The sequence below is a fragment of the Leucoraja erinacea genome, chromosome 5 (assembly GCF_028641065.1).
Source record: "Leucoraja erinacea ecotype New England chromosome 5, Leri_hhj_1, whole genome shotgun sequence".
NCBI classification, from domain to species: domain Eukaryota; kingdom Metazoa; phylum Chordata; class Chondrichthyes; order Rajiformes; family Rajidae; genus Leucoraja; species Leucoraja erinaceus.
The window spans coordinates 58,539,001-58,552,774 of NC_073381.1; the positions used below are offsets into that span (position 1 = coordinate 58,539,001).

General features: G+C 37.8%; 1 protein-coding gene across 1 annotated transcript in view; it reads right to left on the reverse strand.

The window, feature by feature from the left end:
• Window positions 1–2,610: 2,610 nt before the first annotated feature.
• The window catches only part of LOC129697302 (synaptotagmin-like protein 1), a 155,504-nt gene continuing 144,340 nt past the window's right edge, over window positions 2,611–13,774 (reverse strand). Inside the window, 4 exon segments of the mRNA XM_055635734.1 lie at window positions 2,611–3,295; window positions 4,872–5,077; window positions 9,326–9,425; window positions 11,197–11,275. Coding sequence (XP_055491709.1) covers window positions 3,156–3,295; window positions 4,872–5,077; window positions 9,326–9,425; window positions 11,197–11,275 — 525 coding nt within the window. The 3' untranslated portion in view covers window positions 2,611–3,155.

The following is a 13,774-nucleotide window of genomic DNA, read 5'->3' on the forward strand; positions in this document are numbered from 1 at the left end:
CTGTTATTGGAAATGATAATTGTGCTTGTCCAGGCATGAATGTTGTCATGGTTATGCCATGTGGGAACATGGACAGCTTTGTTATCTGAAGAGCTGACAGTGGAACTGAACATAGTTCAATTTTCAGAGAGCATCTCCCCGTGTGATAAGGGAGATATTGATAACACAGCTGGAGATGGTGGAGCCAAGTACAAACTTAAGGTACACCTGCAGTGATAGGCTCTATCATTGCAAACTATCCCTCATCTGAGATATTTACTCAGAAGGGTCACTAATTATCTCTAGGCTGAGATAATTAACCTACAGTACATCAACCACCACCATTTTGACATTAAGCTGATATGACTCTAGCTAATGAGGTGTTTTTCCCACTGACCCCACTTTAACTGAGGCTCCTTGTCAAATGCTGCTTTAATGTTAAAATAAATTACCCTCATGTCACCTCAGGGAGTCTGTTCTTTTGCCCAGATTTGAACCGAGGGTTCAATAAGTCTTGAAGCTGTGTAGACATGGAGGAATCCAAATGGGTTTATAGTGAATGTCATTTGATGGCACTGTTGATTTTCCTCACGTTAGGGATGATTGAAAGGAGGCTTGCAGTTCAGTTAATTAGCCAGTTCTGATTTGTCTTGTCATTTGCACTTTCTAATGATATTTACAGATTTCTGGTCAGAAAATTTGCAGATAAGTAGAATAGAATGACGTGAGCTGGAAGCTGCCCTTACTGAGGATGTAACAGAGTTGATGAAGAATGTGGTGCACAAGGAAGGCTAGTCATGAAAGTAACAGCTGTGGGATAAAAGTGAGATTGGCACTAGATGTAAGGGGAATGAAACAAAAATGACTATGTCATTATCAAAGCAATGGCCAATAAATCACATTAACACCTCTACTTCCTTAGAAGGCTTGGGAAGTTTGGCATGTCCCCAACAACCCACACAAAATTATACAGTCTTCCATTTCGGCAGTCCTGAAGTACATCCTTGGCCTCCACTGTGGTATTACTCCCATTGTCCTCTCCTTGCATTTCAGTCTGTCTAAGAGCCAGCAGCACCAACAGATGAGCGGGATGGAGCGCTCGGCATACTTGATCGCGGTATGGCCAACCTGGGGCAGAAAATCTGCTGAAGGTATTTGGAGAGTACGTTCCTGAAGTGGGGTTGAATGATTCAATTTCAGATTCAATTTTAATTGTCTGGTGATGGTACTGGTGATGGTAAACATGATATCAGGATTTCCTATCTCGGGTTGACGATTGAGCATAATTTATCTAGTGGCACCAACTTAAGGTGTTAACATCCGGCAAGATAGTAGAGGTAAATTCCCTCAATAGTTAAAAGGGACAGTATTTTATAAACATGTATTTCAGGTCCAGTGAGTAGAATTGAGCTAAGACACATACATCAATGTAGCAGAAAAGGTGACGAAAAAGGCTTTAGTGTAGGTATATAGATATGCATGAAATAGAGGGATATAACAGGCAGATAAGAGTTGGTCTTGGCATCATATTTGGCACAGACATTGTGGGCCAAAGGGCCTGTTCCATGTATTGTCACAGTCTTTCCATTGACTGAGGATTCCATACAGTGCACATCATAAATAGAGAAATCCTCAGGTTGTATAGTTGCATCAGGCGAGTCAATGGGTAAGCCATGTTTCCGTATGGGGAAGTGCACTTTGATGAAGAGGAATTACTGAGATGGAGAATGACTGAAGCTCAGAGGGATTTAGATAGTCCAATGCATGAATCACAAAAAGATATCAGGCAGGTCAAACAACTAGTTAAGAAGAGAAACAACACGTTATATTTTATTGCAAAGGGGTTGGAGTTTAAAATAGGGAGGTTTTGTTCATGTTGAGCAAGGTGTTGGTGAGCCCACCGGGGTGGAAGATTGCAACCTTCACATGGTCCGCCCTGTTTGGACGAATGCAATCAACCTGCCGTGCACGATCAGATAGAACAAGAAGAAGTGAGGCCACCCTTGGAATCCTGTGCACAGTTTTGGTCCTCTTACCAAAAAAAGATATAATAGCTTTGGAGGCAGTCCAAAGGAAATTCACGGAAAGTGAGGGCTGGCCTGTCAAGGGAGGCAAGACAGTTTGGCTCTAAGTTCCTTGGAGTTAAGAAGAATGAAGGATAACCTTATTCAAGTGTATAAGATGCTAAGCAAGCTTGACCGAGCAGATGTTGAGATTTTATTTTCAAGTGAGAGTTCCAGTCATGGGGCCAACCATTTCAAACTGAAATACATAGTACGGTTTTTCTCTCCAATGTCAGTGAATATCTGCCCTCAAGGATGGTGGAGGTCCGATCATTAGATACTTTTAAGGGGGGGGGGGATAAAGATTTGGAAGGATTGAGTTATAGGAACTGCACAGAAAATGAGTTTAGGCCAGCCATAATCATACTGAATGCAGACCTGATGCCCTGCTCCTGCCTGTATTTTGTTCTTTGTATTCACAATATTAGTTACAGATTTGAAATGTATTTTCCTTAACGAACTTGGAGATTTAATTTACTTTGAATCTATGCTCAATTAGTCTTTTTCAAATACTGGATTTTGCATGTGTATTCACCCTATAATTTTGAATGATTAGTCATACTACACATTTGAAAAATAAGAGATGCAATATTTTAATATATGAAACAACACAATCATGATGTATATAAATTGCTTGCCTAATTATTTTGCTGTGAGAAAAGATACATACTTATTCAACTATTCCAATATTGTATTTAAAATTTCATTGCCGATGAGTTTTATTAATGAAAATTGGTTCCATTCTTTAACCTTTTTTTAAACACTGCACACAACCTCAACACAATCTTCACCTTTCAACAAACGTTAACCTGTTTTTCATCATGCTTTAAATTTTCCAAATTTTTTTCAATTTCTTAATATTGTCTTTCATACACATTTCATGCTAATCAGCATCTTCTGAAATGAAGTGTCAAATACCAAGTATATTTCATTCTTCAAATAATCCTGTTGATTTAGTCATATATTTGTTCAATATTTAATAAACTGTCTAATACCCATCACCCCTCAAAAATGAAATTAATTGATAAAAGTTCAGAAAGCATAATGTTTGCAATTGTTGCTAACTCGTAAGTTTGACTATGTCAAACCAATTGAATCAGTAACTAAAGTTCTTCACTTCCTTTTTGTCATAGTCGACCTGAGAGGCAGTATTGCTTCCACCCATTCATTTGGTTTGTCTATCATGTCCTTCCAGATAGCAGTCTCTTCTTCACTGGAATCCATCCAATCCACAATTTGGCCATAGCTATGTCCTATAGGAAAAGAAACGGACATAAAAATAATTTGAATCATTCACGCTCAGAATTTTCAAACATATTTGATGAACTACTTTGAACTGTAATAAACTATGATGTTTCAGGACTTGTACTTGCCATCTTCTGCTTAAGAGATGGGAATTACAATCAAACAGCATTGAAGAGAAATGCATCCCATTTGGAATTTAAGCTAATCTACGCTAATCTTTCAATTTTATTAAATTAAAATGGCAGTCATAAAGAGATACAGCATGAAGAAACAGGCCCTTTAGTCCACTGACCATCAACAGCCAATAACCCTGTACTGTCTTTGTCTCTCATACCGTCACAAGGATAACGTGCAAACTTGACACACATACAACCAAGGTCAGGATTGAACCTGGCTCTTTGGTGCTGTGAAGCAGTGGCCCTTCTAACTCTGTCACCCCTAAATGCACTTATATTTGTTGCAGAATTATTTTAGAAATGATTGGAACAGAAACATGTAGCGGTTAGAGCAAATAAAATTGCTTTAAAGGAAGGCTTAAGCTAAACAGGAAGAGGAAGAAGAACAAATAGGGGCAGAGAGAAAAATGTAGGAAGTTGTGCACAATAAGGTAAGCCCGACAGCACTTGTGTGTGCTTTAATTTACTTCAAGGCAAAATTACATTGCAATCAAAATCAATGTACAGGCTGAAAGCAGCCTTAGCGATTAAACTCATCCACTATTGTTTATTTTTCTGGGATTGAATGACCTGGCCAAGTTTCCATTTATATCATAGACAATAATTGTGATGTTTTCACATCAGCAGAAGATAAAAGGTGCTTTTTCATTTCCCTTAAATAACTAGGCATGTATTTTCTCAAAATGTATTGAAAGCAAGAAAAAAAGTTTGCATGATAATAAGATATACAAAAATGGTTTTAATCTGGATTGCTATGTATATATTGAACTGAACTGTTCTGTATTTTTGCTTACAATATTCTGTCGTGCTGCAGCAAGCAAGAATTTCATTGTCCTATCTGGGACACATGACAATAAACTCTCCTGACTATGACAGAAAGGAGTGAAATAAAGTCTACAACTGGGCTATATTACAATATGGCAATCCCTAGATCTTGCATTCCAATTACCTAAAATCTAACACAATGCATTTTATTGATTTAATTTATTTTAAATTGTTTATATGTTTGCATACATAAAAAGCCAAAATTTGAATGCAAACAGTATTTTGTGAGCATTTACTTAATGATGGCAGTAAACAGATTCTAAAATTAATTGGAAGACTGGGAAATTAGGATAGTTTGTTGTATATTGTGTAACATATTGCAATGTTAGCATGAAATGGGAAATAGGTTCCCAAAGGAATAATGCATATCAAAAATTTCACTCTAACTGCTACATGAGACAGAGCAGCTCTTTGCTTTCTCAGATAATATATATAGAAATATTGCGCATAAAATAGCAACTCTCCAGTTAATGGTAAATTTTAAGAAATATTTTGAATCAGTTCTCTAAACATCTATCTTTCACAGCATTGCAATGTGTTAAGCAAATTATACCCAGAAAATTGCAAATAAAATTGTTAATACCTGTGCCCATGTTAAGGCGCACACCACCAAGAAACTGATTGGTAAATGTTTCATGGTCCCAAATGGATAATTCTGCAGAGGCCTCCATTATTTCATCCAACCTGAATCCGTCATATACCATTGTGTGATTGTAGATGGGATTTAAAGATTTCTTTACCACTCGGGTCTTCTGCCTGCTTTTCTTTCTAGTGTCTGGTAAAATATAACTTGAAGAAAAATGGCAATGAGAAAATAATGTAAAATAAGTTTAGTTTTTACACTTGCCTATAGAAATCAGTGAATGAAATTGTGGTTCAAATTCAACCACACACATTCACATTACGGTAGATGCCAATGTAAACAAAGTATAATTTTTACATAGAATTTATGCAAACACTTTATACAGCAGAGATACTTAATATTTTGAAGAGATAAAAACTAACAAAATTCAGTATTTTACAAATTCTAGCTTCACATAAGGTGAAACAAGTCTGTTAAGAAAAGTCATTGCAATGTGCTGCAATTTGTAATCTGCTGGGAAGAGTTTTTAATTCACAAAGACCATATCATTTGCTTTGTTTATCTTCAATATTTCACCAGGTTCCTATATAGTTGCAGCTTTTTTTTCTAGCCACCCCTTTCACCCTTTCAATATTAATCACCAATCCAGTGGATATATCTTTCAATATTTATCAATAATCTTGCATCTATTAACATCAGATTAGTTTCCTTCTATTATTGTGAAGATGATTATTTTTTCCAGTCTCGGGTGTGTGTATCTGCATGTGCACACACAAGGGAATGTTCATCAAGTAAAAAGTAAATAAGTTAACACCTATATCTTTACCTTTAAATGTATCAAATCACTGGATGTTCTGCTCTTATGACCAATATTGAGAATTTTACTAACTTTGTAAAATTACATCAACTACCAATCCCCAAATCAGTTTATTTCTTCTGGAAATTTAAAAAAAATGACGATGCTGGAAATACTCAGCAATTCAGACAGTATTTGTAGAAAGAGAACCTGAGTTAATGTTTAATATCAATGCCGTTTTATCAAAACTATGCTAACAGCTGGCAATGCTAACTCTGGTTCTCTGTCCTGGGATGCTGGTTGGCCTAGGCCTTTCCCAACATTTTCATTTCTTAATTCATTCTTAAAGCATATGCAATTTTTGCTTTTCAATTCTTCCTTTAATTTTATCTTGTTTGGCAATGTACGCTGATTTTGCATGTTTTTGAACAACTTAATCCCCTACATCTGCAATCAATCATAATTTAGAACATACGAGTCGAGATGAATTTTAACCTGATCTTTGGACATTGTGTTCTCACCAATCCAAATTATATTCACCTGTTTCTTCTCTTGTAATAAATCAATTTATATTGCAGCTACATTAGTTTAATACCAAATATATATGGTATTGTCAGGCAGAAATTAACTCTTGGTTCCTCCTACCTAGTTATTGGTGATTTTACAACTGATTTACAACTAAATTTTTATTTCTTGGAATTATCAGCTGTTTTGAATTAGAACATAGAACGATTAAGCACAGGAACAGGCCCTTAGACACATGATATCTGTACCGAACATGATGCCAAGATCAACGTATACCTGCCCGCAGATAATCTGTACCCCTTCATTCCCTGCATATTCATGTACCTATCAAAGTCTCTTAGACATCACTATCATATTTGACTTCACCACCACTCTCAGCAGCGCATTCCAGGCACTCACCACTGTCTGTGTAAAAAAAAACTTACACCAATCAGCTTCTTTAAACTTTCTCCTACTCACCTTATAACTATGCCCTCTAGTGTTGAACATTTTCACCCTGAGCAAAAAGGTTCTGACTGTCCATCCAATTGATGTCTCTCATAATTTTATATTTTTCTATCAGGTCTCCCCACAACCTCTGGTGTTCTAGCGAAACAATCCAAATCTGTCCAGCGTCTCACTGTATCAGGACTTCTTGACCCATAAATACTTTGACAAATGAAGGCAAGTGTACCATATACCTTCTTTAGATGAGAAGAACTTTTTTCACACAGAGAGTGGTGAATCTCTGGAACTCTCTGCCACAGAGGGTAGTTGAGGCCAGTTCATTGGCTATATTTAAGAGGAAGTTAGATGTGGCCCTTGTGGCTAAGGAGATCAGGGGGTATGGAGAGAAGGCAGGTACGGGATACTGAGTTGGATGATCAGCCATGATCATATTGAATGGCGGTGCAAGCTCGAAGGGCCGAATGGCCTACTCCTGCACCTAATTTCTATGTTTCTATGTTTACCACTATCTACATGCGTTGCAACTTTCAGGATGTTATGGATGGATCCCAAGATCCTTCTGCACATCAACACTGTTACAGGTATGGCCGTTAATTGCATATTTTCCCCTTACATTCAACCTCCCAAAGTGCAACACATTACACTTGCTGAGGTTAAACATCATCTGCCATTTACCCACTCATTTTTGTAGCTACTGTAGAATTAAAGCTTAGAAGAGGGCTGTTTGGCCCATCATACCCATGCCAGATACCAGCAGTACAATCCCATCAGTCCCATTTGGACCACTGCCCCCACCATATCCCCAATTAGCTCTATAAATGTGTCTTCTCCCACATGCCAATAACTTTTGATTTGTTGACATCAATGGCAAGAAATGATTGGCTCGTTATTTAACCCATAAATGCTTCTTCGAGAAAGAAGCATCTGATGAATTTCACCATCACCGAGACAGTGTGCACATATTTCTCTCCTCATCTCTCATCATCCTAGCCACCCTCTTCCTTTCTCCTCCTCCATATTACATTCTCTATTCATCTCCCAGTCTCGAGGAACATATTTATTTGATCCTCCTACGCCATCAATCTGACGAAAAGTCCCAACTCTTACCCTCGGTAGATGCTGCCCCACCTGCTGAGTTCCTCAGATATTTGATTTTTACTAAAATTCCAGCATCTGCAGATTCTTGCTTCTCCATCTCTACATCTACCCTGTATTCTATGCTGGATTTTCTGTTTCAATCAAATTATCTCTCTCAGAATCTCCCGCAGATACAAACTCAGCCTGTCCAACCATTCTTCACAAGACAACCTGCCCATTTTCAGCAATGTGTCCAATAAACCTTCTCTAAACTGCTTTTGATGCATTAGCATAATTCTTTAAAGGAGACCAATACTGTATGCAGCATAACCACCCAACCTTTATGTTTAATTCTCCTGAGCACTGACAACGTCCTGTAAGTTTATCCTAATTACTTGCTGTGCTTGCATACAAGACCTTTGCAAATCATGCATAGGGCACCCAGATCTCTGCAATTTCTCACCATTTAGGTAAAAAGCCTCTTTTTTATTTTTTCCTGCCAAGATGAAAATGTCACATTTTTCACATACTATTCTATTTGCCAGACTTTTGCCCACACATTTGAAGAATTCATCTCTCTCTCTGCACCTCCTCTTCATAGCATTTCTTTCTACCTTTCAGTTGAAACATCAACAACTGAAGCAGCCATATACTGTATTGATTGTCTTCATCTAGGTTATCTAAATACATCTGAAATAAACACTAGGCCCTAGCATGTCCATAGAACATGACTTGTTTTACTAATCAGAAAAAAAGGCCTATTTATGGCAAATCAGTTTCCTGCCCATCTTGTATCCATATTTAAATATAGTACATCGATCAGTACCTCCTTATGTGAAGCACATGTTCAAAGAACTTAAATAAATTAGTCAAGCATGGTGTCTTTCACACAAGCACATTGATTTTGCATTTTCTTTTTCCAACACTGATGCTAAGCTACTAGGCTCGTTGCTTCATGCTTCCCATCTCCCTTTTTTAAAATAAAAGATCTACACTCACTGTTTTCCATTCTATAGGAATTATCCATAAATATAACACATCATCTACCCCACAGGCCACTTCTTTTAAGATCCTACAATGCAGTCCATCAGGACCCAGTCTTGTCGTCCTGGCTTTAACGATTTGCTCAGTACCTTTGCTTTGATGATTTTAATTTTCTTAAGTTCCTCCCTCATTTCCAATTCCAGATTTACAATTATTTTTGGAATGCTACTTGTATTGTTTACAGTGAAGATTGGAAAAATGCCTATTTAATTATTCTGTCATCTCATTGTTTTCTCTTATTAATTCACTAGTGCAGTACGATTAATACATGAACTGAAAATATTAAATTAATTTCTTATAGACATTATCGTCTTGGTAAATCCCAAAAAGAACATAGATTCTATTGCAAATTGTAGCTTTGAAGACATAAGCTCTACAGAATTATCTGAAATTAATCCGTCTGAAGAAGGGTCCCAGCATGTTTTTTTGTTCAAAATTCCAACAAGTACAGTCTCTTGCATCTTCTATCTGAAATTTACTGCAGGTATTAAACATTTTGATTGTACCTGTATATCCTTTTTTATTTTTATGTGGTAATAAAAGTTCCAGTTCTAACACAACTTACCACCTTATGAATGAATCTACGCCGCCAGGCTTTAGTTGTTGCAATTGTGTTGCTCCTTTCAGCCATATATGAACTTCACCGCTCAGTGATTTATTCCCTTCTATAGGTATTTACAAATGACAAATAATTAGTGATATATTAAGTGCTTGAAATAATGGGCAACACCAATTCTATCACTAAAACATCAATAAATCAGTTTCCGTACATTCTCATTCAAATCATGGTATGGTCAAAATTTAAAGCCATCCTCTTTAGCACATTGAGCCTTATCAAGCTATCTATTCTGTTGCAAACTGATACCACCAATTCCTGTTCACCAAGCAAGTCCCAGAATTGCATGGGCCCACTAGGTTTGAAATATACTGAATTGGGGATGCCACCATATCTGTTACTCAACTCAGTGGACTTGCATGGAACCCACTCATATTGCCAGCTCCCAGTTTGTCAGTACTTGTCTCCTTGTAACCACCCCCACTGGATCTGGTATAGGAATCACAACTTTGTGGATTAGTTGTGAAAAAATAAATTCTGCTCATTACTTTTAGTGTGTGTTTCAATCGTTTTTTATTACTAAATATTTGAGGGTTTTTTTTATAATAGAAAGTAAGTTTAATAGTTCCTAACACACTAAATACAGAAGCATTTCACATTTTTGAAAGGTTTGGTAGGACATGAGGTGGCATTCCAAGCCTTGTCTGCTGCAAGGCTTTACAACATTGTGCTGCTGCAGTTTCACCAGTGTCTCCTGGGTCTAGATATAACTCATTCACCACCTGCATCCAGCTCGGGTAAATGGAAGTGAATCGAGATCACAAGTGATGGTTGTGTGCATTGTGCAGCAATGCTATCTTCAATTCACAGTACAATACAAGCCCAGTAATAAGGCACATCACTAACAAAAAGATAGATACAAAATGCTGGAGTAAGTCAGCGGGACAAGCAGCATCTCTGCTGAGAAGGAATGGTCTCGACCCGAAACATTACCCATTCCTTCTCTCCAGAGATGCTGCCCGTCCCGCTGAATTACTCCAGCATTTTGTGTCTGTCTTCAGTTTAAACCAGCATCTGCAGTTCCTTCCTACACATTACTTAGAAGTAACCCTTGTGCCCAGGGCCACATCAAGTTCAATGCCCATGAGTGCAAATATGAATGGTCAGTGATATATTAATTGCTTGAAGAATAGTAATTATATCATTAAAGTTTCAATGAATGAGCTGGTGTTTATTCTCATTACACAACTTGGTTAACTGGAGTACTTCATTAACTTGTGTTTGTCAAGTTCTGTACGAGCTGGGGAGCCAAGCTATGACTGTACATGCATTTCAATTAACTGCAGAACATGAGGGATCAAGAAACTGTTTTCAGATTGAAAACAAAATTAACTGGAGCACCAAGAGAGAATTGAAAGCTTTGGTTATAATTCAGGCAATTTTCTCCTGAGAATAGGTTTCTGTGATCAGAGACTTATTCAACTGCATCATCTTGAATCTTCAGTAAAATGTTCTTTTAACCTTGAATGCCATCATTATAATGGTAAAGATGATATTACAGCAAGGGTCACAACTGAATATCTTCTTTTATCTGAAACAATTGTAATCTTGAAAATATACAATTACATTGCAAAACAAGATACCAGTGTTATATTTTCATAAGGTGAGGCAGGTTACAATGAAGCTTATTGTAAAATAAACTATGCTGTACATAAATTGGTCACAATTATCATTTTGCAGCCCCAGATGGCCTGAATAAATATTTTGGACATCGGTTGTTCTAATATTATGCATGATTTTTTTTTTTAAACACACTGAATTTGTAAGAACTTTTATGCACTCATTCATTGAAAGTTTGTTACTAATGAAAGCAAGCATACCTGTTGCATCTGCTGGAACATATTTGAGTGCCACATGAACTTCTCCTTGGTTAATGCTTCCTTCAGGTAAGTTGGATGGCTGGAATTACACAGAAGTTGCATCACAGATACTGGGTACCAAGACGTGACTTTCAGATTTAGATTAGTTTACAGTCACATTCACCAGGGTGCAATGAAATACATGCTACACATGAAGCTGACCGAGTAAACAATTATTACAATAACTGCACAATAATGCAAGAACAGCAGAATTGTGCAAAGGTTGGAGTGCAATCTGAATTAGTAAAAAAATACTATACTTCAGTAATGGAATAACTGAATGAGCTAGCATTAAGAGTACAGGAGTTTGATAACTGTGGGGCAGAAGCTGATCCTAAGTATGATATCTGGATTTTCAAGCAACTGCATCTTCTCCCAGTTTGTAGAAGAGAGAAAAGGGAATGACCAGGGACACAGCCATCATTGGCAATACCAAAAATACTAGTATCTTTAGACAATACTTCAAGCCAATGTATCATAATGCAATGCATCATAGACTGGATGGAACAAAGTAATGATTCTGTCTTGGACTCGGTAGAATTAACTACTCTGCAGTTTCAGATATTCAAAATGCAGACCAAATGTCATAGCAGGCTGCAGAGCAACTCATCAGTATACTCTCTCTAGTACATCTGTAGAAGCTAGATAGATTATTCATAGACATGCTGATGTAGGTGACAGCTATCAGTAAAATCACATTCTAAATGTTTTTTTTTGTGGGGGTTTATAGCTTTATAAAGGAATTTCCTACAATTTCAATTAATTGACCTGCAATTACAAAAAACAACGCTGGGGTAGGGAGGATAAATTAAAAAGAGAGATGCAGGTAGAAATAACTACCACCCTGCCCTCAAATTCACTTGGACTACCTTTGACTCCTCTCCCCAATTTCTTAATTTCTCTCTGTCTGTCACAGGGGACAGACTACTGTCATCTACCATAAACCCACTGACTCCCAGTTACCTTGACCACACCTTCTCCCACCCTACCTCTTGTAAGGATACCATCCCTTAGGACAAAGATCTCCATCTCCACCACATCTGCTCCCACATAGAGGCTGTCGGCTCTAGGACATCCAATATGTCATTTTCCTTCAGAAATTATGGTTTCCCCGCTGCTGTTGTGGATGAAGCCCTCACCCAAGTCTCCTAATCTGCATCTGACACCTCACCAGCCTCTGCATATTCTTTGACATTGCCACCATCTTCAATGTGATACCCTCACCAGTCACATCTCTCCTTTCTGTATTCTGTAGAGACCACTCTCTCTGCAACTCCTTGGTACGCTCTTACCTTTCCATCAATACACCCCCCTCTCAAGGTGCAATCCCCTGCAATCACAGGAGATATAACACCTCCCTACACCTCATTTCCCACTTCTGTCCAGGGCCTTCCACCCTAGTGGCCCTTCCAGATGAGACAAAGGTTCACTTCCATCTCTTTCAATTTTGTCTGTTGCAATCAGTTCTCCTACTGTGACCTCCTCTGCAACGGCATGAGAGGTGGCTAAATTAAACCCACACCCCCCCCACATGTAACAACCTATCACTTGCCAAGCTTTACCCCTCCCCCACCTCTCATTTCCAGCTTTCTTCCCACCTACCACAACCAGAGAGCAGTGATGAACTACAATCTGCCTCAATGGTGACCCTCAGACTATCCTTGATTGAACTTTGCTGGCTTTACCTTGCACTAAGCATTATTGCTTTATTATGTATTTACTCTGTAAATGGCTTGATTGTCATCTCATATTGCAACACAAACTTGAACTTGAATTGTCTTTCTGCTGACGGGATAGCACGCAACAAAAGTTTTTTTTACTGTAGCTCGGTACATGTAACAATAAACTAAACTGAAACTGAACATTTCAGCAGTCTGAATTAGCGTCCCAACCCAAAATGTGCTGAGTGCCTCTAGAACTTTGCTTTTTACACAGGCTTTACAGCATCTGTTGCTTTTGTATCTCCAGAATGCAACAACTGTTGTTTAGTAGTGTAACTCTCAGCAGGTTGTTGCTTGGTATAATCCTCATTACACCTTCCAATGAACACGAGTGCTCGATTGTGTATATTTGTGCACACTTAATAAGCCTAGAGGTTTTTACAGAGTGTACCACGGTAACTTTCTAGAACTATCAAAAACAGGAGAAACGGTTTTATACACATAGTATCACAATCCTGGGCACTTTGAGCATTTTATTTTCAAATAAATTTGTCCAAAGGTTTGGATTTTCAATGTTATTTTCTTGTCAGTTAAAAAATATTAAACATTCTAAATATAAAAATGGCACCATTTCAGTTTGGAGATGTCTGTCAGTCAGCATATCTGAGAAATCAAGTAAATATTCACCTAATTTAATGAGAAACTCATCCAGGATATGGGAAGTAGAAGGAGCACCTGGATGCTTTTTGCAGGGAGCAAAGACTGGGAAACGTTGTGTAGGAAGGAACTGCAGATGCTGGATTACACCGAAGATAGACACAAAATGCTGGAGAAACTAGACGGGTCAGGCAGTAACTCTAGAGAAAACGTATAGGTGC